The sequence below is a fragment of the Remersonia thermophila genome, chromosome 3, assembly GCF_042764415.1.
Source record: "Remersonia thermophila strain ATCC 22073 chromosome 3, whole genome shotgun sequence".
In the NCBI taxonomy this organism is placed as follows: Eukaryota; Fungi; Ascomycota; class Sordariomycetes; order Sordariales; family Chaetomiaceae; genus Remersonia; species Remersonia thermophila.
In genome coordinates this window covers 3640242-3662983 of record NC_092219.1, presented here as the reverse complement: position 1 = coordinate 3662983, position 22742 = coordinate 3640242, and the positions used below count along the sequence as shown (strand labels likewise).

The 22742-nt window shown below is 60.0% G+C and overlaps 4 protein-coding genes and 1 non-coding gene across 5 annotated transcripts; 4 read left to right on the top strand and 1 right to left on the bottom strand.

Annotated features, from left to right (window-relative positions):
- Positions 1-7682: 7682 nt before the first annotated feature.
- On the top strand, positions 7683-10571 carry VTJ83DRAFT_3864 (uncharacterized protein; the record flags this gene model as incomplete). The annotated part of the gene is made up of 4 exons (XM_071010289.1): positions 7683-7811; positions 8146-8469; positions 8571-10176; positions 10306-10571. 4 exons carry the CDS (start codon positions 7683-7685, stop codon positions 10569-10571), a joined length of 2325 nt encoding a protein of 774 aa, XP_070867742.1.
- Positions 10572-12600: 2029 nt separating this feature from the next.
- VTJ83DRAFT_3863 (uncharacterized protein) lies at positions 12601-14379 on the top strand (the record flags this gene model as incomplete). Its single annotated transcript, XM_071010288.1, has 4 exons — positions 12601-12629; positions 12702-13010; positions 13106-13399; positions 13497-14379. The coding sequence occupies 4 exons, from the start codon at positions 12601-12603 to the stop codon at positions 14377-14379; spliced, it is 1515 nt and encodes a 504-aa protein (XP_070867741.1).
- A 283-nt stretch (positions 14380-14662) lies between these two features.
- Positions 14663-14752, top strand: VTJ83DRAFT_t70. Its single transcript has one exon. It is a non-coding gene; the product is annotated as a tRNA-Pro (tRNA).
- Positions 14753-16108: 1356 nt separating this feature from the next.
- On the bottom strand, positions 16109-16522 carry VTJ83DRAFT_3862 (uncharacterized protein; the record flags this gene model as incomplete). Its single annotated transcript, XM_071010287.1, has 1 exon — positions 16109-16522. One exon carries the CDS (start codon positions 16520-16522, stop codon positions 16109-16111), a length of 414 nt encoding a protein of 137 aa, XP_070867740.1.
- Positions 16523-19540: 3018 nt separating this feature from the next.
- On the top strand, positions 19541-22117 carry VTJ83DRAFT_3861 (uncharacterized protein; the record flags this gene model as incomplete). Its single annotated transcript, XM_071010286.1, has 3 exons — positions 19541-20098; positions 20185-20631; positions 20714-22117. The coding sequence occupies 3 exons, from the start codon at positions 19541-19543 to the stop codon at positions 22115-22117; spliced, it is 2409 nt and encodes an 802-aa protein (XP_070867739.1).
- Positions 22118-22742: the final 625 nt, after the last annotated feature.

The window sequence follows — 22742 nt, the reverse complement described above, 5'->3', positions numbered from 1 at the left end:
ACGATCTCTCCAGACTGGCGGGCTGGCAGGCAGGCTGGCGGGCGGGCAGGCATGCTTTCGTAAAGCACCGAGATTGCCGGCCCTGGAACATGTGGCCTTGCTCCCAACCATCGTCATGTCGGGGACAGCCGTGGCCGCAAGATGTGTGCTTCGCGTAGCGTGCACGAGGACCCCAACCTTCCACATGGGCATGTTGTACATGCTGCGTACTACGCAGTACTACACTACTTTGCTGGGGGGGACCAGTACGCAGCAAGCTGCCAAGGGCTGGCAATGACGTATCAGAGCCGCCGGGGCGCAACCCACTCCCGATGGCTTCGTTGGCCTGCCAAAAGCAACAACGGCTCGCTCCAATCCTCACCCGAGGAGCGCGCCGCCGAACCGGGGTGGAGGGCTCAACGCCGAGGGCGCGCAGCGCAACGAGGCACCGAGATCCGCCAGCCAGCCAGCCAGAAGCTGAGCGGAGGGAGGGCCAGGAGCTCCGTTCCTGCATGCGTATGCAATGAGATATGTAAGGCAACTAACTAGCGCCTTGGATGAAAAGACGCCGCCGCCGCCGCCGCCGCCGCTGCTCCTGCTGCTGCTGCTCCTGCTGTCGGACGCAAAGGCTCAAAGCATCCTCGGGGTGTAAGGTAGAACGAACGCAGGGAGGGAGGCCCAACCACCGCAGGGCGGAGGGCGGAGGGCAGAAGACAGAGAGAACCCTCCCAGGGGGGGGGGGGATACCTAGGGATGGGCCCCACGAGAACGAAGGGGGAACAGCCAAATCGGCATCCAAGGGAGCATTCATCATGACCTTTTCCTTCAACAGCAGCTCGTCCGCGGGAGCGGTCCCAAATGCCCGAGACAAGGGGGGGGTGGGTGTGGCAGGCAGGGTGGGAGGGGGGGGGGGGGGGACAAAAGGGAAGAAGAATCGAGATCTCTTCGGGTCCCTGGGTTGTCCAAACCCGGGAAAAAAAAAGAGCCCCTGGCTGTGGTGGTCCCTGCAGCCCAGGGCAGGCCTGCCAGGGCGGGCGGGTTTCTCTGTCTCTCTCTCTCTCTCTCTCTCTCTCTCTCTCTCTCTCTCTCTCTGTGTGTGTGTGTGTGTGTGTGTGTGTGTCTGTCTGTCTGTCTACCTGCCTGTCTGTCTGTCTCTCTCTCCCTCTCTCTCTCTCTCTGTCTGTCTGTCTGTCTGTATGTCTGTCGCCTGCATTCCCATCTCTCCCATCTCGATTTCCGCCGGGTCCCTGCAAAAGGGCTTCGGCAGGGCCAAGAGGCGGATCTGCACGTCGCCAATCGGATCTCATCAGCGCGGTGGGACAAGGGCGCAGAAGCCGAAACGTGGGCCCCCCCCCCCCCCCGCGGATGCACGCGTGCCGTGCCGGGCGACGTGTACGCAGTACGCGGCAGGCCATTGGCTTACAGAGCGCCCCGAGTCCTGTCGGTCCCATGTGGGACCCGTTGCGCCGGGATATATCGTCCATGGCGGTTCAGGTGGGAGGCTTACCGTCTATTACGCAGTATAGTGCCGTCTAAGTTATTATTCTCCCGGGCGGCTACCTTTTGACAACAGCGCTTTACTATATTAGTACAACAAGCTCGGCCGCCTGCCCCAGGACGCATGGCTGCTCTGTTCCATGTGGACGGGGGCGAAGGGTCAAGATTCTTTTGTCTGTCTAACCACCTGTCCATAGAATCTGTCTACGTACCTGTGTATGTGCGTGTGTCTGTCTATCTGTTTGCCTGTCTGCGTGTCTCTCTCTCTCTCTCCCTAGCTATGTAGATCTGCCGGTTGGTGCGCGTGTCCGTGCGTCTCGTGTCTCTCTCTGCGTGCCTGTCTGTCTTTCTGAGCGACTGGCGGACGGACCAACCGACTGACAGACCGTCCATCTGTCTGTCTACCTGGATGGAATTAGCTATATCTGCGTGGCTGTCTGTTTCGCTGTCTGTCTCTCGAAACTGAAACCAATGCCATGTGTCTGCCTTCCTATGTCGCCCATGGATCAATGACGAACTCGCCTTCTCAAGACCGAGACTCTCCCTCCAGGGGGGGGGGCAAAGCCAATGACGCCGAGATGCACGACGAAAAGAAAGAGGCGCATAAGACGTCTCTGGGTTTTCGATGCCTGTCTCTGGATCCAAGAAACCCACGGAGCCTTACGGAGTTCTTCCGGAATCCTTCAAAAGAAATGAGCTCTTCAGGGTTCCGATGCATCTCGTGTGGCTTTTTGGCTTCGGGTACGCTACCTACGGCTTTTTTCAGCTCAGAGGCTCCCCCACAAGGTGGAGTGGTGATCGTTCCCTGGGTGAAAGCCGGGACGCTGACCGCTCTTCTTCGCATGCGCTGCCCTCACCGCGTCTCCGGGTCTCGAGGCCCAGCAACGCGTCGCCGACTTTCTTTCATGTACGGCGCTGGCTCCGGAACCGCCGGCGCTCTTCTACTATACATGCTATGTACTATACCAGTAGTCCCTTGCGCCATGCTGCAGCTCCCTCTTCGCCCCGAAGGCCACGCCCGCCGGCCAGATGGCGGGAAATTGGACTCATATCCCCGCCTCGCGGTCTTGCCTCCTCCCTCCCCCCCCCCCCCCCCCCCGGTCTCCCTCCCCTGGTCTCCCCAGAACACCCTCGTCTCAGGCTGTGTGCGCAGCTCCCTGTCAGCCGCGTTCGCGTATGCGCATCGTCAGGTGAGAAGAGTCCCAGGCATGTAGGCGCGCCGCCGTCGTGCGTACTGCGTACACAGTGCACACCCTCTCAGTGCAACGTCGCAACAGCTGCGAACATCCCCCCCTCCCTCCCTCCCTCCCCACCGAATCACGTCGAATCGCGTTGGAACCATGGTGCGTGATACATGACGGTGCCGATTCTGCATGTTCTACTGGAAACAGAGCCAGTCGAGAGGTTCCGTTACACCAGGCCGACGTACCTGCGGAAGATTCCCTGTTGTGTAACGCTTCCAAACCACCCGTTGCCTCAGGTCAAGTCAGCTGCGGTCAGGTCGGGTCTGCTGGTCAGTCCGTCCAGGTCGGATCTGGACAGCTCGGGTTGAGGCAGGACAGGTCGGGTCAAAGGCAAACAAAGGCAGGCCACCTCCTGGGTACCGCCGTTTCCGCCGTATCCGCCGCATCCGCCGCGGCCTCCTTGTTCTCCCACGCTCGGTTCTATTTTCAGGACAACGAGCATATTCGCCTCGGAGAGCGACCCTCTATGCGCGTGCGTGGTGCTCCTCTCGGCGCGCCACGCGGCCCCCGTGGGTGGCCATCGCCATCATGATCCATCATGAGCCATCATGATCCAGCATCGTGGTCTGATTCTACTTTCTGCTTTCGTCCGCCCGGGCGTCGTTGCGAGCGTGCCAACCACCCGGTGCCTCCCCTCCTCTCCTCTCCCTCCCGCCGCACAGGAATTCCACTCGCGGGATTGGGTCCAGAGCTGGTCGCGGACGACGGACGCGGGAAGCCCGCCCCGGCGGCTTCGGCCGTTACAACCACGGGGGATCTTGGTTTCAATGACACCCCCCCCCCTTTTCCCCCTCTCCCGCCCCCTCCCAACCTCCAGGTCGGGGTCATAAAAGGTCTGTACGGGCGGTGAATGCCCATGGTCTCCAAGACACGGGGGAAACCAAAAAGGCGGCCGAGCGACCACGGCTCCATGGGCAGGGTGGGAGGGGTAATGATGGTCCGTCGACTTCGAGGCGGAAGGGGGAAATCGGGCGCGGACAACGTAGAAAGTAGGTAGAGTCGGGAGGGCCGCCAGCAAAGGTGCTGCCAACGCCAGTACGTTCGTCAACGACGTTGCAGACGCCCGGAGGGGAGAGAGAGAGAGAGAGAGAGAGAGCGAGGAGGACATGCCGCGCATCCGCACGGAAGCCACCGGCCCTTCCCAACACCAACCGTGTACGTGCCGTGTATACTATACCATAGGACGCAGCAGCCGGGTTGCGTGCGCGCTCGGGCGGCCGCTGGAGGAAGAGCAGCGACGGGGAGATCTTTTCGTGTCTCTCTCCAGCTCGCTTGCTGAGACGGAGCCCTGGCGGCATGCGCGCGGCGTATCGGCGCAGGACGCATGCCACGATGGCTGGAGACATTTCCGAACGAGACGATGACGAGACCCAACGCACGCCCGGTACCTGCAGTCAGGGGCTCGGCCGAACGGGTCCACGACAGCGATCGCATGCCGGTGCTCGGCAGGGATGTATGTCCCATGGCGCTTTTGCTTTCCTTGTTGTCTTCTTTCCCATGTTGGCCTGAGGAACGGTGGGTTGGATAGGATATATTATTATGGGCCGACTTGATGCAGTGCACAGTTCCCCCTAGTTTGTCATTTTTTTTTTTTCTTTTTCCTCAAAGAACGGCGAGCTGTGATGACGGTTAGGTAATGACAGAGGTGGTAGAGTGAACGAACGAGCGTAGGCCAATCGAAGAAGACGAGAGTGTAACAAGAGGTAGAGGTAGGATGAGAGTAAGAGGGAGAGGCAGAGGGAGAGGGAGAGGGAGAGAACTGTTACAACGACCGTCTCTCACCCTGGCTTGCTTTGTCACCACCTCCATGATGCCTCTTTTTTTCTTTCTTTTTTTGTGGTTCGTCAACTTCGCGTCGCTGCGCCTAGTTTTGCTTTCTCTTGTTACTTGAAGCATGCGTTGAAATCGTGGCTGGTCCCCGGGCCATACGCTCGTTCTCTCTTCTGGCTCAGATGCGCGCTTGCGTAGCCTAGAGCACGGCGAAGTGGGAAGGGGGCTCATCGACAGGGTTTGTCCGCAGGCACGGGGTACGTAGCAAGGAATATCGACACCTTACCGTGAAGACCTGGATGGAGGGGGAGGACAGCCCTCCGTTGGTTCGATGGTTGGAAGAAGCCGAGCAAGCATTCCTCCGGATCTAAGCCTCCGGTTCCGTGAAGCCCGGTCGATCGCCGCACTTCGCTGGGCTTGCTGCCTGGGGGGAGGTTCTACACGGAGCTGAACACACGCATTGACCATTTTGCTGGCTGTAAACGGATCAATTGCCGCATTGGGGGCAAAGAGGTGGGAAGAATGATGGCTGTTGGCTGTCCAGGGTGACGACTGTTCGACCCAGCGACATGGAGCAACTGGCTGGTGATCGGCAGCATTGTACAGCACCACCCCCCTTGTTATAGCCATACACAGCAAGCCGTACTAGGAGCCTCCATCCCTGGGTGCTATGTACTACTGTGTATGTACCCTGTGTACCTACGGAGGTGGCTTGCGAAACTGTGATGGCTGGCTGAGGGCCCCTCCCCTCCCCCCCCTGCCCTGCAAGAGACTGATCATCTCTGTGGCATCGGGTCTGGGAACCGGAATGCTGGGAAACGGCACCAGAAACTGCCAGGTTGCATGGCAGCGATGTTTTTCCTTCTCCTGCCAGAGGCGAGTTGCGGCATACTGCGGCACACAGTACGATGGAATCTCCATCGTCCCTGATGGGAATCCAGGGCTGGGGAAGGGTGATGGATGGCTGGATTCATCCGCAGGGTTATCCTTGGATTCCGTGGATAATTCTACCTGGCTCGGCCAGCGGGGGTTCCTATTCAGCGGTGTATTTTTATCCCATAACTACGCAGTAATACACAGTATTATCCTCTTTCTTGTATGTTGCAACGTGATCGACAGACGATGCCCAGGAAGCGTAAAGGCAGCTGATGTGGCTGGGGCTGACACTCGCCTCGTTCCTCCAGCCCCCCGCCTCTGCTGTGTGCTAGTAGTAGTATGCGCCTCGTACAGACTACTATGTACATGCACTTACAAAGAAAGCATCAGAAGATGGGTGTGTGCGCCAGGCAATCGGTCAAAGCCATCCCCTCGGGATGGGTGGCTTTCGGGCTTTGGGCCGTCGGTTGGCCGGAAAAGCGGTCGGCGCGGCCGTCCTCGTGGCCGCACGACGCTGCCAGCTCAGAGCTACCCCTCATCTTAGAGCCCAAGGGTTGGCGCGACGGCGTGCGCTACTGGAATGCCATGGCATCCGCCGTCCCCGTCCGCGAGCTTCGTGTGCTGGTCGGCCCAGGGGACCGGCGCTGATCGATTCGTGGAGGTAAGGATTGAGGTTGGGGAGACGATCCACCGAGGGCAGCAACCATGTGGAGCCGCACCGTAACGGGAACCCGCCGGAGCTGACGCCGAGGGTGCTCCCAAGAAGCCGAAGGGTTCGATTGGGCTGTTGAGCATCAATCGACGACGCATGCAAGATTGCAAGGTCCTATGATCGCGTTATTTCCCTGACGCGGCCTGCATCGTCGAGGGGAGACGGCCGTCGGTGAGGCCCTGACTTGCATATCTTCCCCCCCCCCCCCCCTATCTGCCCAGCGGCCAGGGCGGTCGAGGGGAACAAGTTATGCAAGCGGCAGCAGGAAACGAACTAGTTCAGCGCTGTGTGCCTACCTATGTACTATGTATGTATATGTATCGAAAGCGGCCGGCCAAATGCATTTTGGGCTCTGTTCCTCTCTCTCTCTCTCTCTCTCTCATAGGCACGCAATTTGAAACCCTTTGTGGTGGGCTTCTGTTGCTGTGCTTGGACGAAGCATCCCAGGAAGGGAAATCAACAAACATTGAGAACCACAAGAAGAGGAAAAAAAGAGAGAGAACAACACAACATCGCTCCTGCCCAAACAGCACAAACACGCTTCACCGACCTCTGGGGAAAAAGCCCAAAACGGGAAACAACTCACCTCTTTTTGGCCCGTGCACCCCGCTAAGCTTAGCTTGTTTCCCCTGTCCGGGCAGCTACAATCCGCCCTTTCGCTTCTTGACTCTTCAGGCGATCCCGATCTTCCGTCACGCTCTCTTCCTCTCAAACTCTCGCTTCCCGCTCCCGTCCACCCCCCCAAAACACAACATCAGAGACCGACCCGACCCATACGCTCATTTGACGGCAGTCAAGTCACTCACTCATTCGCTCCAACCTCAACAGCGCCAGCAAACCTGTTGATACCCCGCCCCCCACCTCAACGGGCCAACCTAATTGCACACTCGTTACCCAGCCATTGGATTCCGAGCTGCTCTGTCTTGCCAGGAGACGGCTCCTAGAGTCCACGCCCTTCGTTTTTGCCGCCAGCAAACAGACTCGGTCGCGGTCTTGTGAGAGCGGTGAGTGTACCTGACCTACCTGCGACGCAACGCACTGGGTGTCTCCCTCCAGATTTTTGAGAGCTTCGGGCTCGGCTTGCTTGGGGCTTCTGCAGCCTCGCATGGCCGCCAAAACTGGTCGGGCAGCAGCCAAAATACCACAACCAGCAGGCCGTGTCATTGCTGACCACAAGACTCGACCCCCCCCTGGGGAAAGAAAAAAAGACCTCCCTTACCTAGACAACAAACACCATACACCACCGTCAGGTCAACCACCGACGCTCACCCTCGTTTTTTATCTTTGCTCTCGGGTGCTGGATGCCCAAATCTGCAGGATCAAAAGGGAACGGGAGAGACGGCTCGTTTTAATCCTAATTTTTTTTTTTGATTGACTGGCAATCGAATGCTGCTCCAGCGGCGGTGCTAGCCCGTTTTCAATTCCGATCCGCCGACCTCCCCGCGCTGTTGCTGCATGCGCCGGGTTGCCAGCCACGCACTTTTCGACTTCACCCGCCTCCCGCATTTTCCGCCAAACCCCATCGCTGCCAGCCACGCCGGGCGCTTCCAGCACAGCTAGCTGGCCCCCTTCCAAGCCGTTGGCTGTCGGATGCCCTCCGGCCCATGCTCAAGAGCCGGCTCTTCTCTTTTTCCCTTCTTTCGCTCTTTTTCGCAGCCATTGCTTCCTCTGCTCTGAGGCACCTCTCAGAGTTCCTTTCCCTGGATCCTTCCGCCCCTCCATCTCCTCCCAGGGTGAGTCGGTCCCCCATGCAAAACACCGTGCTGCTTGTTGCTCCCTTTTCCGTGCCGTGTCCATGTCGCTGCGTGCATGGCAGCCTGCACACACACACACACACACACACACACACACACACCTACCCTACACACACACACACACACACACCTACCCTACACACATCGCCACGGTTCCATAGTTACTCACTCCCCCTTTCCACACCTTCCCACTCATCCACACCGTCTTTCCGTCCCAACCAACCCCCCCCCCCCCCCCGGCCCCCTCACCCTCCACAGTGCGTGCCGGCTGGCTGCGACAACGGCTGCTAACTGAGACCTGCATGAAATACAGCACCCGTCCTTTAGCAGCAGAGGCTCGTCACCACGCCCAGTGGTGACCTGTTCGCCTTGTCGACCACACCAGTTCCCGCTGGTGTTTTGGGAGGCGTTGCTGCTGGCAGTCAAGAAGCGTCCCCTCGATTCCCCAGCGAGTTGTACGAGAACAAGTCGCGCACCCCGTCCCCGATCCCAACTCCGCTGCGCCTGCGGTCCACCCTTGGATCGCCGGACCACCACCGCTTTACCCCCCCGCAAGAAGACCGCCCCCCCACCGCCTCTTCCCACCGGACCCTCCGCCGCACCCCCCGCTTCTCCGCCACCCCCAGCCCGGTTCCCGGTGCCGGCCCCAGCCCCAGCCCCCGCGTCTTCTCCATCACCCCGTCGCGCCTGTCAGCCTCCCTGGGTCACATCCCGCGGCCCATCCCCTCCGTTCCAGAGGACGCCAGCCAGCCCCGACCGGCCAGACACGTCTACGGGTCCTTCCGGCACCACCTCTCCCAGGAGCTGAGCAACAGCAACGACGTCACCGACGACGAGGACGAAGAGCCTTCGGCCGCAAGCAGCCGCGAGACCTTCCGCCAAGACGGCCCGCTCTCTCGCTCTCCTCCCAGGCCGCCCCCGCCGCATCCCGCCGTCCGCGTTTCCAAGCATACAAGGAGCGCCATCCTCTGGGCGCTCGAGGAGGCACTCCGAAAACCCCATCCCTTTTCTCCCGACCTCATCGAGGAGAACGCTCCCATGGCGGACCTCCTCGCCGGCGGCCCCGCCACCACCAATGGCAACGTCGCATCGTCGTCCCGGCCTACCGCCTCGCCGGCCCAGGCGGGGTCCCCGCAGCAAGTCATCCGGGGCCCCCGCATGATCATGCGCGAGCGTGCCGAGCGAGAGGCCCGGCAGCGAGCGGAGCGCGAGCAGATGGAGCGCGCCCGCGCCGAAGAAGAGGCTCGCCTCCTCGAGCAGAGGCAGCCGTCGGCCACCCCGGCCGCCGACGCGCCGCCTTCGGACCCGGCCACCCAGCGCCGCCAGCAACGCGCCCAGGAAGCCCAGGCCTCGTCTTCCCGCGTCCCCGGCAGCGCTTCCACGCCGCAGCCGTCGGCGAACGTGCTGCCCTTGCGCACCGGGCGCGTTCAGCCCGCAAGCCAAAGCCTCATCACGAGCGCCCCGTCCGGCGCCAACATCCCCGCCTGCGCGCCGTCCCAGACAGGGGGGGAGACGTCGGCCCAGGGTGCTTCCGGCGCCACGCGCCTCAGGAATACCTTCCCGCACGCCTTCGAGCGGTGGGAGGCTCTTTCGGCGCACTGGGAAGGCATGACGAGCTTCTGGCTGCGGCGGCTGCAAGAAAACACGGACGAGGCCGAGCGCAACCCGATATCCACCCAGCTCTCGCGGCAGGTCGCCGACCTGTCGGCGGCCGGAGCGAACCTCTTCCACGCCGTCGTCGAGCTGCAGCGCCTCCGCGCGAGCTCGGAGCGCAAGTTCCAGCGGTGGTTCTTCGAGACGCGATCCGAACTCGAGCGGCACCAAGAGGTCAACGCCATGCTGGAGGCCCAGCTCGAACAAGAACGGCAGGCGAGAGCCGATGCCGCCCGCAAGGCCGCGCAGCAGGAGGCCGAGAACGCCAAGCTTCAAAAGATGGTGACCGAGATGCGTCGCGAGCTGCTCATCTCCAAGGAGGAAGCCCGCCGCGCGTGGGAGGAGCTGGGCCGCCGCGAGCAGGAAGAGCGCGACCGCACCCTGTCGCTGCAGCAGGGCCAGCCGACGCTGGTCGGCGGCGTCCAGGTCGTCCCGATGGCTCACAGCGCCGCGGCGCGCGGCGCCGGTCGGCACCAGCGGTCGCAAAGCCACGCCGTCGACACGTCCGAGTACGTAGCCGCGCAGCCAAGCCCCTACGCTTCCGCCTACGGGTCAGCCGCCGGTCCTTCGACATCGTCAACCAACCCACCGGGAGACCCGGGCCCTGGGTACTACCGCCAACAACCTGAAGACCCCGCTTCCGGCGCCGGCGACCACCGCCGCGGTTCCGAGGCCGGGTACAACAGCGATGGTGAGTACATGGTCGATAGCCGAGGAAACTACCTGAGGGACGAGGACGGGAACCGCATCCCGTTCCACAGCCCCTCCGCTTCGCCGAGCCGCACGACGCGAGGACGACGGGCTGACGATTTCGCGCTAGACGACTACGACAATCCTGCATCGTCATCGCAGGTGCCCGCCACCAGCTACCCGCCGTCGAGCTCCCAGTGGGCGACAGCCGGAGCAGGAGGAGGAGGAGGGGGGGGATATACGACCACCACGGGCGGAAGCGCTGCTGAGTACGGCGGCGGTCAAAGCTACACGGCGCCTGGGTGGGAGACCATGCCAAGACATCACCATCCGACGCGGTTGAGCGATGTGATGGAGGAAGATGAGAGGAGCCGGGCCTCGGTGAGCCGAGTCTGAGCAAAACTCCGGCTGCGGTCCCTCCCCCCCGATCGTCAGCCCCGGGGTGCGTGACAACAACAGACCAAGGATGCCGTTGGTCACGACTCACCTGATCTTCCCTCATGGCGTCCCCGCCCTCCGCTGCATTCCCGCCTTCCATGGCATGACATTTTCAACGACAAGCGGCTTTTGGAACGACCATCGCATGGGGAACGCTCACCCAACCGCCCCCCACCCCCACGACCACATCTCGGAGACGACGCGACGCGCATGACAAAGATGAAAACGACGGACGACGACGCTTTCTGTGGATACGATTTCGACGCATTTTTTTCTCGCGGCATGGTACTTTTGCCTCTGATCAATCCCTCTCCCTGGTTCGAGCATCTCTCTGTTGTCTCTCCGTCAAGAGAAAAAGAAAGGGGTTGGAAACCGGGAGGAGGAAGCATTTCGCTTACTCTTGTTTATTTTTGCCCTTCCTTCTCGATCTTGATCCATCTTGCCTGGCTCCCCCCCGGCGTCGATCTGTTTGCTGGCATCAAGCCCCCGCTTGGTTTGGGCTCCTCCTTGCGGGAGGGCTTCATGTTGTTGAGACTCGGCCGCCAGGGAGCCAGGGAGATGGGTTTTGAAAAAGAATATCTGTTGCATGTTCGGCATGGATTTTGTTGTGGTTTTTGTCAACAGGGGAGGGTCATGGCAGGTGAAGTCGTTGCGTTTTTTGTTTTTGTTCTTGTTTCATTTTCATGACTGGGACGTTAATGGCGATAGACGAATCTCGGTTTACGGCAGAGCGTTTGGCATGTCCTTACATTTGTTTTTCTTCGCATCCCACCTCTCGGAACCCGCGCACGCTCACTTACACCGGCACACACACCGCTCCCCATCTGGCAAGCGACTTTGTTTCCCTGACCGGACGGGAGGCATGCATCCTTTGCCCCTTTACCTCTCTTCTTCGCGAGCGATGAAGCGCTGGCCTTGGCAAAGGAGGGGGCGGAAGGAGAGGTGCCAGGTGGTAATCGTAATGAGGAGGGCCGGGCTTCGAGCATTCTTCGCAAGCGAGGGAGATGAGGGAAGCAAGTTGGTGTGAAGTTCAGGGTGGTGGGTGGTGGGTGGGTGGGTGTTTGTGAGCGTGTGTGCCAGACGGGCGGGAGAGAGGGGATGTCCTTTTTGTAATTGTAGGGGAGGTGTTTTGGAATGAAGCATACGGGAGAAATATACGATCTTTACCTGATTTGCAGAGGTTGGTTGCCCTCATCGGCGTGTTTGCCACATTCCAGCTGGCGGCTTCGTTAGCGCTCTTGACTTGTTTGATGTGATGGTGTGGGAGAGTATTCTAGCGTGAGCGACAGGTGTGAAAGCTGAGAGGCCAATGCTGTGTGCACGGTGCGAATGGGTGACCCGAATGCCGAGATGCTTGGAAAAAAAAGCGCCGAGGGAGTGGAAACATGCTAGAACTCTGCGACTGCTCGTAGAAGCCTTGTTGCACTCGAATAAGCAGGGGGTTGTGTCTGTACGTTCCTAACTTCCTTTTTTTTTTTTGTCATGCAATGGGTCATCTTGAATAATGATGAAGACGATGACGATGATGAGTTGACGGAGCCAGCCCGTTTCCTCGCGCGGCCCGCTTGTTTGAATGACTCGGGAGCGACCTTGACCCCCAGCGGATGATTCCTCTTGGCAACGACCAACACACAACTCATACCAGGCACAAACCTCGCTGCGTTGCAACACCTTTCGCTGCACCAACCTACCATAAGAAACGGGCACTGGGTGAAACTCAGCCGCTTGCTTGATTCTTCAAGAGGTCGGTTATTTTCTCAACCTTGGCTTGTTTTCTCGTTAAGCCTCTTATCCTTGGAGGAAACGATGCAACTTTGGACGTGGCAAACCTCGCAGCCAGCTTTGGCCTTTGGCCTTTGGCATCTTTGATCCAACGTATTGACACGGAGAGCGAGGCAGGGAACCGGAAGCCGAAAACAACAAGAGGAAGCAGTAGAGAGAGAGAGAGAGAGAGAGAGAGGAGCAGAGGAGCGGTCCATCGGAGAAAATGGCTGGCGTTACGGCGTTGATGTGCAGGTGAGGCACCGGCCATCGCTGATACCCACCCTCGGGGAAGGGCTGGAATGTTTCACTGACGCGTTCCCATAGGACTTCTCTCGCAGCTTTGCGGGCCCCTTTGGGAGTGAGACTTGCAGCAGCCAGGGCTTCGGCTCGCCAGGCGGCGTTCGGGACGTCGAGGTGCCTATCCTCCTTTGCAAATGCCGTGCCTTTCGAGCCGAGGCGAGCTCGGGTTCTTGGTCATGGCGACGGCGGCGGCGGCGGCGGCAGCAGCAGCAGCAGTTACGAGCTGCGGAGAAGGCTCTGCAAATATGGCCAGGCAAGATTCTTCTCGCAGGATTTGGCAGGCCTGAGGTCAGAGCTAGGACCGGAGCCGCCTTCGTTCGCCTTCGCTTTCGAGTGAGCTTCCATCCTCTGCCCCCGCCCACCCCGCCATCGAGACATCATCATCATCCAGAGAGACGAGGTTTGTTAACCGCGCAACGCTCCTCCAGCATCGACGGCGTCCTCCTGCACGTGGCCAAGCCGATCCCTGGGGCGCCGCAGGTTCTGAAATTCCTCAACGACCACAACATCCCCTTTATCCTGCTCACCAACGGCGGCGGCAAGCCCGAGACGGAGCGCGTCCGAGACCTCTCGGAGCGGCTGGGCGTACCCTTGTCGACGGACAACTTTGTCCAGTCGCACACGCCGTTCCGCGAGCTCCTTGAGGGCCCCGACAGCCTGCGTGACAAGACGGTGCTGGTGACGGGATCGGACTATGAGAAGTGCCGGCAGATTTTTGGACAGTAGGCCCTCCCTCTAATTTTTTTTTTTTTTTTTTTTTGGAAAAAAAGGCGGCTCGTACGCGCTCTGCTGTGACAGCGATGCTCACCCGGCTCGCAGCTACGGCTTCAACCACGTCGTCACCCCCGCCGACATCTACGCCGCCGACCCCACCATCTTCCCCTTCCAGGCCGCCGCGTCCTACAAGGCGCCGTCCCGCCCGCTCCCCAAGCCGCTCTTCAACCCCGCCACCGCCGGCGTCCCCGCCCCGCTGCCGACGCACTTCAAGGTCGACGCCATGTTCGTGCTCAACGACCCGCGCGACTGGGCCCTCGACGTACAGATCATGACGGACCTGCTCCTGAGCGAGGGCGGCCACCCGGGCACCTACTCGCCGCGCAACGGCGACCCGGCCCTGCCCAACTGCGGCTGGCAGGAAGGCGGGCAGCCACCCCTCTACTTCAGCAACGCCGACCTATTTTGGAGCGCCAACTACCCGCTCCCGCGCCTCGGGCAGGGCGCGTTTCAGGCCGCCCTCGCGGGCCTGTGGCGCCGCATCACGGGGGGCCACGAGCTGCGCAGGACGTGCATCGGCAAGCCCTACGGCGAGACGTACCGGTTCGCGGAGCGCGTGCTGGCCTCGCACCGGCACGAGGTGCTGCGGCGGATGGCGCAGGGCAGGACCGGGGAGAGCGGCCAGGCGCCGCGGCAGCACGAGCCCGGGGCCGTGGCGCCGCTCCGCACCGTCTACATGGTCGGCGACAACCCGGAGAGCGACATCGCGGGCGCCAACGGGCACACCAGCGAGCACGGGACCGAGTGGGTGTCGGTGCTGGTGCGGACGGGGGTGTGGAGCGAGGGCTGGCACGGCGGGGAGAAGGCGCTCCGCGGCGAGTTCGCGCCGCGCACCATCGCGGACGACGTCGTCGCCGCGGTGAGGTGGGCGCTGAGGAGGGAGGGGTGGGAGAAGGCGGTGCCTGGGGTGGAGGGGCAGGGGAGGTGAAGTGTGAAGCAACGAAAGTGAGCGATTTGTACATGGCGTTTTGATGGAGGAAAGAAGTACATACGGTGTATACGCATACATCCATCCATCCATAAATCCATTCATCCATACATACATACATACAACATACATACGTAGCAACCTCTGTTGAAGAACCGATGGGGTTCGGTGTTTTTGTTGCTCTCACCACCAGCCCTAGGAACCCATATTCAGCAGATGTTGGTGATGCTCGGTCAGGCTCGTGATAACGCTTGGCTTGGAATCGGTCAGATAACACCTGATTGGCTTGGTGGTCTAGTGGTATGATTCTCGCTTAGGGCTCACCCTGAACATCTCCTGCGAGAGGTCCCGGGTTCGATCCCCGGCCAAGCCCCTCCACGTTCCGTTTCTCTTTTGCATTTTTGTCCCCCCCCTTCGTTTCTTTTTTTTTTTTTTTTGGGCGGGGGCTGTTGATCGACAGTGTTCCTTGTCTTTGCCTGACTCTTTACCTGCGTTGGCCCCTTCTTTGTTTCTATTTTTGTTCTCTTTCTTCTTGACTTGGAGCTGAAGTTCGTTCTTTGCAGGGTCATCCGATGTCCCCATTGACGTCGCCGAGGTGGAATTCCTTTTTTTTTTTTTAATCAAGTCCATCAGGAAAAAAAAAAAAATAAAAAAACCCCCAAGAAAAACAACGGCCGACAACGCCTCCTCAGTCCACCCTGAGCACCGTCCCGCGAGCCTTACGGGATGCAGACGTCCTGGGCGCAAACGTTATTGGAAACCCTCATACATACAGTACCATCCAACCCACCCACCCCGCAGGGAGCAAAGCGACTCATTTCCAACGCTGGAAGTGAGTGAGAAATACACTAGAGAGAGAGAGAGAGAGAGAGAGAGAGTGTGTGTGTGTGTGTGTGTGTGTGTGTGTGTTCGCGAGCGCGAGCGATGGGAGGGATCTTGTCTTGGCTGCAGATCGTTTCCAAGCGAGGCCGGCGCCTCAAACTAGCCCTTCACGACTGTTTGGACCTGGGGTCGGGAATGACCCGATCGGCTCCCCGGTCTCTCTCTCTCTCTCTCTCTCTCCCTCTCTCTCTTCTCTCCCTTTCTCTCCCCCTCTCTCTCTCGCGCAGCACGGCCAAGTTAGCATCCTTGCTCCAGCCCATGATAAGGTTCTATTGAAGGCCTTGTTTTTTTTTTTTTTTTTTTTTTCGATTTGTTCTGCGGGCGATACGTATGTGCACTAATCACACAGTAGTGTTACTGTGTATAGTACATACGCTACAGCTGCGAAGCCCTCCCCTTGTCGGACCCGGCTTTTTTGGGGGGGGGGGGGGGGGGGAGAGGGGCGGTTGTTGTTCCCTTGCGCCTCTGCTCTGTTCCCGCACGTCTGGTCATGGCGTCCATGTTGTGTTATGTGGGCGCGAAACCGGTGGTGCTACTGGATGGGGTGGTGTGAGGTGAGAGCCTCGTAGCGGGCCAAGCTTGTATCGCGCAAATAGCCGGGAGGTGACCTAATCTATGCGCTGCTATTTTGGTGGGGATCCAGGATTTTGTCGTTCCGGGTCCGTTTCCCAGATGGGAAAGGGAGAGAGAGACTCTTTGACGATACGGAGACGGAAGGGTTACCGCCCGCTGTGCTCATGTCAAAAATCGCCGTCACGCTGTTTCGTATTGCTTTTTGTCTTTTTTTTTGGTTTGTTTCTTTTGTTCCATCTTCCATTCCGCGACCGCAAAGACACGCTGAATGAGCCTACCTGACTACGCAGTATAATACATCCTGCGTGCACAGTAAGTACCGAGTATGTATTGGTGTGAGTTCCCGTGGCATAACAGCACATGCCGGTATGGCTGGCTCCCGTGAGGACGAATTCCCCTGCTGGAAGCCGCCTGTGTACCGCGGCAGCAGAGCTCTTGCGTGTATGTACCTAGGCAGAAGACATACGGATACGATCTCTACGGGGATGTCGATAATTCGAGGCCTTGTGAGGGAAGCGGTCGAGCGAGCCTTTAGCGTGGGCGTATGTATGGTAGGCTTGGGAACCCCGGGAAGATGCACCCTCGTCTGCTTACCGATGGCTCGAGACCAGATAGAATCCTCGTCTTTCCACATCTCGTTTGCCTTGTCTCTTCCCATTATTTTTTTTCGTTGCCCACAAGCCACCATTCTTCACCCTCCTTGAGACAACGGGCAGACTTGGCTGTCCATGCGTGGATGCCAGCTCGCAGCCCGCCCACCTCCCAAGGCTTCTAGGCAGGTCTGGGCAACCAAGAAAGGATGCATGTCCGACGCAGGCGTGCGAAGCATGGTCGATCGCAGATGCAAGGGATGGTGTGATACCATGGTCGAAAGGCCTGCTCGAGAGTCTTGGAAGCTTCTGAGCCAGTTCTTGTCTGGGGTTGCGAGAGAAAAGAGAGAGAGAGAGAGAGAGGGGGGGGGGGGATTGTGTTTGTGTGTGCTCTGCTATAGTATAGGTACTGTAAGCTTGGCCAGCTAAACCTCTTTTGTCTCGGTCAGCCATCAGCGATGCCATTCGCTAGACAAAAGTCTGGGGTTGCATTGATCCGACGTTGCGCCAGAGTCGGGGTGATAATGACAGGTCCTGTCTGCAAGACCAATCATTGACAATCGCTGTTCCGGGGGTTCAAGAGCGAACTACCTAGTTGAAGGATGCAAAAGAGACTCAAGAGTCTTTGGAACATTGGAAGCCAGGGGCCGGGGGGTGGGAGGGAGGGGGGAGGCCGGGAACGATTGTCACATGGCAACTGTGTTTCTCCCTCTTTCTCATGGAATTGCGCATCTTCAGTTGACGTTGATAAGAGTGTGGATTCTTGAGAGATGAGCAGCTTCAGTAGCTCTGGAAGCCCAGACGTTGGCGCCGGCCCACACCGGTCCCTCAGTATAGCAGGTATCCCCTCTCCCTGGCTTCCCGTCCGTTACGTAACGGTGTGGCGTTTCTTTTTCGGGCATTTCTGCTCCGAAAGCCAGCTAGTCCTTGCTTAAGTAGCTCATGGAGGACGACATCCCGGAGGGGGGGGGGGGGATTGGTCTTTGGGTCCTGATCGTTAACCCACGCTGAAGACAAGTTGTCTGCAGTTTCTCTGGGTTCCTCTAGACGCATTCCGGCTGTGTGTGGTGGGTTTCCTTTTGACCCAAGCAGTGTTGAGACTTGATTCAAGAACCAGGAATCGGAGAGGGCTCGGGGAGGCACACAGGCTGGAAGCATCCATGGTGGCTCGTCGATGGCGCCGAGACATTGTCATGCAGGCGTCCCGATCACGACGGCCGTACGCTTGGCGGCGACGGCTCAGCGACTCAGCGCGACCCGGCGACTCAGCAACGGGACTCAGCGACGGGGCTCAGCGACCCAGCGACCCGACCCAGCGATCGCAACAACGTAACAGGCCTTGTGGGGAGCGACGGTGTTGGCCGCCGCCTCCGTTTGCGGCTGCTGAGCTCAGGGCGCAGCCGTCCATTCGGTCCGTCCACCGTCATGCCTGGGCTGCTTGTGTGTGTTGTGTTGTGTGTTGATTCCATGGGGCTTCCAGAAAGCAGTTCCTTCAGTGAACCAAATTTTCACTCTTTTTTTTTTCTGTTTTTTTGCATGTTGATGGGCTCATCATGCCTTGCGACAGGGGACCCGACCTAACGTGTGTGCACACGGTGGGCGTTAGGTGGTTTCCCGTCTCGCCGACCGATTAAGGCGCCGTCCCGTCCGAGATATCGGGCGCTGCCCAGGCGCTAGGCCCGCATCAGCCCTGGGGGGGGAGAGAGAGAGCCTACCGCATCGCTTATCGGCCAGCTTAGCCCCCAGGCACGCAAACGGTCGCGTGCCTGCGGCTCCACTTTTCAACGGGGTTAGCCCCCGCTTTTTGCCCCTGCCCACGGATGGGAACGGAGGGCCGGGTCCCCACCCGCTGCAGCCAAGTCGTCAGACCAATTTAGGCAGGTCGATAATTTAACGTTTTTTGATGCGAGCTGCAAGGCATGTTCCGTGATCTGTCTGGCCCGGCCTCATAGGGGAAAAGGGTGGCTCAGCGTGTGATTGTGGCCATGGAATGGAGGTTTGGCCAGGTGGGTTGGAAGGGTTGGATGGGTCTGGGACCCGGCCGGGACTGGGGGGGAACAGGGCATCTCTCCTCATCCCCCCCCCCCCCCCGGAAGAAATGATGTTCCCTCTGGCAGAGTTCACTTGACGCGACCCTGCCAAAAGACCTACCTCCCTACCTACCACCGTCCGTTACTGTCAGGACCGGCACCTCCACCCTCCACTCTCCGCAGAGCGGCCGAGAAAAGCGAGCCAGCGTTTGGTGTCACTCCCAGGGCCCGCGACGGTCGTTGCTTGGAACCCCCTTCTACCCTGAGTCCGTCAAGACCGTCCGACCCCGTCAAGACCGTCAAGACCGTCAAGTCGGCAAAACCGTTAAGGTTCGCTCCTGCCGGGTTGTCCCAGGTCCCAAAAGTCCGCAGCCGAGCAGCGACGAGGGTGTGTCTGTTCTCTGGAGACTCTCTCTCTCTGTCTTGCTGCCACACACACATCACCACCACAAACCACCATTCCTCCAACCGCATCTTGCCATCTGCATTCCAATCCCTCACGGATTGCGTGGCTCTCAGCGGCCGAGTTGGAACCGCCTGTCTTCCCAACCTCGACACGGCCAGCAATGACTCCTCCCTTCAGCAGACATTCCCCGGCATCGTCTTAGCTGCGCCTTGCCTTGCCTTGCCTTGCCTCCCATTGCCAGTGCCAGTGCCTGTGGCTGCCGGCGCCTGTGCCTCGTTGACACCCTCCTCTCTCCTCCGATTCGGCCCGGGAACCATCTCTCACGCACGCATACACACACATACACGCACACACACATACACACACTCCTTCGCTCGCTCACTCACTTACACACGCTCTCACCTCCTTTCCTCGCTCCTCCCTCCCTCTCTCTCTCCCTCTCTCTTCCTCCTTTGTGGTGAGTTTGACAAAGAGAGAGCACTCGACGCACGGCACACGACACACGACACACGACCGAGCAGCGCTTTCGGCGGTTCAGAGGGTGCCGGGACGCTGAGCCTCTCTACGCCCTCCCGGCCTCGCCGCCGCGACGACGACGACGACGGCGACGACACGTGCGAATACAAACCCACCCAGCCCCTCAGAGCGCCCCGGCGACTGGGGTGCGCACCGCCGGGAGAATGGTGCGGGGGCACCTGAAGAGGTCGCTCCGGCGACGCAAGGATGACGACGTGATGGCGGACGTGGAAGGGTCGACGGCGTCGATGGAGGGGGACTCGACGGGGTTCGCGTCGCTCAAGCAGTTCGAAAAGATGCACCGCTTCGATCCGAACCTGCCGCTCGACGAGCTCGAAGAGGTCGACGTCGCCCTCAACACGTCGGATCCCGCAAAGAGCGCAGAGATCGAGCAGATCCTCGCCGAGGACAACTCGCCCTACCCCGAGGTGCGCGCCACCGTCCGAAACTTTGACGTCGACATGCCCGTCAACACCATCCGCGCCTGGACCATCGGCATGCTCCTGTGCACCATCGGCTCCGCCGTCAACATGATCCTCTCGCTCCGGAACCCGAGCATCTTGCTCACCACCTTTGTGATTCAGCTCATCGCCTATCCCTTGGGGCTCCTCTGGGACAGGGTGTTCCCGGACCGCGAGTTCAACGTCTGGGGCGTCAAGTTCAACTTGAAGCCGGGGCCCTTCAACTTCAAGGAGCACGTCGTCATCGTGGTCATGTCCAACGTGGGTTGCTGCCTCCCCTCGTGCGTCCCCCAACCGGCTCTTGCGTATCGCTGACGACCTCCCCCCCTCTCCGGGGGGGCATCCAGGCGGCGTATGGCGGCGGCGCCCTCTACGCCACCGACGTCATCATCTCCCAGCGCATGTGGTACAACCAAAACTTTGGCTGGCTGTGGCAGCTGCTGTTTGGCATCACCACCATGTGTACCGGCTACGGCCTGGCCGGCCTGGTGCGCCGCTTCCTCGTCTGGCCCGCCGCCATGATCTGGCCCACGGACCTCGTCAACTGCGCCCTCTTCTACACCCTCCACGACCACTCGCCCACCGACCCGTCCCGCGCCAACGGCTGGAGCATCAGCCGCTACAAGTGGTTCTTGCTCGTCTTTGCCGGCTCCTTCTTGTGGTACTGGTTCCCCGGCTACCTGTTCCAGGGCCTGTCGTGGTTCTGCTGGATCACGTGGATCTGGCCCGACAACGTCATTGTCAACCAGCTCTTTGGCGGTTACAGCGGCTACGGCTTGTTCCCCATGACCTTTGTAAGCCCTCCCGTTGCCCGCTCCCCGCACGCTCTCTCTCTCTCTCCTCCTCGTGCTCTTGGCTGACGCCCCCCCGCCGCAGGACTGGAGCATCATCACGGGCTACCTCCTGTCGCCGCTCATCCCGCCGTTCCACGCCATCGCCAACGTCGTCAGCGGCTTGACCATCTTCTTCGTCATCGTCTCCATCGGCGTTCACTACTCGGGAACATGGTACGCCGACTACCTGCCCGTCAGCAACGCCCACGCCTACGACAACAGGGGCCACATCTACAACGTGACGGCCATCCTGGGCGACGACCTGCAGTTCGACGAGGCCAAGTACCACGCCTACTCGCCGCTCTACCTGCCGACCCAGTTCGCCCTCTCGTACGGCCTGTCGTTCGCCGCCGTCGCCGCCGTCATCACCCACGTCCTCCTCTACCACGGCCCCGAGATCTGGGCCCAGTGGAAGCTCGCCCGCTCCCAGGAGGACGACGTGCACATGCGCCTCATGAAGAAGTACCGCGACGCCCCGGACTGGTGGTACGCGCTGCTCTTCGCCGTCATGGTCGGCCTGTCGTTCGTTGTGGTCTGCGCCTGGCCCACCACCCTCACCTGGTGGGCCTACATCGTGTGCATCCTGATCCCCGTCATCTGGACCGTCCCCATCGGCATCGTCCAGGCCATCACGAACCAGCAGCTCGGCCTCAACGTCCTGACCGAGTACATTGTCGGCTACATGCTCCCCGGCCGCCCCATCGCCATGATGATGTTCAAAAACTACGGCTACATGTGCATGTCGCAGGCCCTCTACTTCGTCCAGGACCTCAAGCTCGGCCACTACATGAAGGTGCCGCCGCGCACCATGTTTTGGTCGCAGCTCATCGCCTCCCTCTGGTCGGCCGTCGTCCAGATCGCCGTCATGAACTGGGCCCTCGCCGTCATCCCGGACGTCTGCTCCGAGACCCAGGAGCACCTCTGGAACTGCCCCGGCGCCCGCGTCTTTTACACGGCCTCCATCATCTGGGGCGCCATCGGACCCGCCCGCATGTTCTCGGGCGAGGCCCTCTACAGCTCGCTGCAGTGGTTCTGGCTCGTCGGCGCCCTCGCCCCCGTCGCCACCTGGCTCATCGCCCGCAGGTACCGCCGGGGCTTTTGGCGCTACGTCAACATGCCCCTCGTCTTTGGCGGGTGCGGCATGCTCCCGCCCGCGACGCCCTTCATATACTACTGCTGGGGCATCGTCGGCACCATCTTCAACTACTTTATCCGCCGCCGCCGCACGGGCTGGTGGCTGCACTACAACTACGTCACCTCGTCGGCCCTCGACTGCGGCCTCATCCTCTCGACCCTTGTCATCTTCTTCGCCCTGTACATGGGCGGGAACAAGGGCCCCTCGTGGTTCGGCAACGACCAGGTCCTGCAGACGCTCGACATGAAGGCCGACGCGGTGCAAATCCGCCTGCCTCCCGGCGAGACGTTCGGACCGAGCGTATGGCCTTGAAGGTATGCGTATGCGTCCCATGTGTCCTGGGTGCGGCGGCGGTTCGATGGCGTTTGTCAGCATGGGAACATGGGGGAGGAAAGGGTGTTCTGGACGGATCCAAGGCGAAATGAGATGCAGTGGAGGAAAAAAAAAAAAAGAAACAAAAACAAGGAGAGCAAGACAGGGAAAGGGGGGGGGGGGGGGCGGCTGCGGCGAGAAGCTTGTTCTGAAACACATGTGTTTATGAGGGCCAATTGGGTTATCATTGGTTACTATCTTTGGGATGGGAGGGAGTCTGGGAGTTTTTGCTTTGTGTGATCTCTAGCGGAATGGCGGCGGCGGGGTTGGGTCTTGTTTTATTTTTTATTTTTTTTTTTGGTGCTTGTTTTGCTACCTAGGCATCTCCATCGACTTGGACTCGGTACACCTCCTCTATTATTATTACTACTACCCCTACTACTACCACTACCACTACCACTACCACTACCGCTACTACTCCCACCGCCAGGGGTTTGGATTCTGCGGTCTCTTTTTGACACTCGAGCATTGTGAGATGGGTATGGACGTCTCTTGGATAGCCTTTGATAAGTGACATGTTTTTGTTGCCTTGGCCTTGGGGGGCATGGGGTTCCTTGCGTCCTCC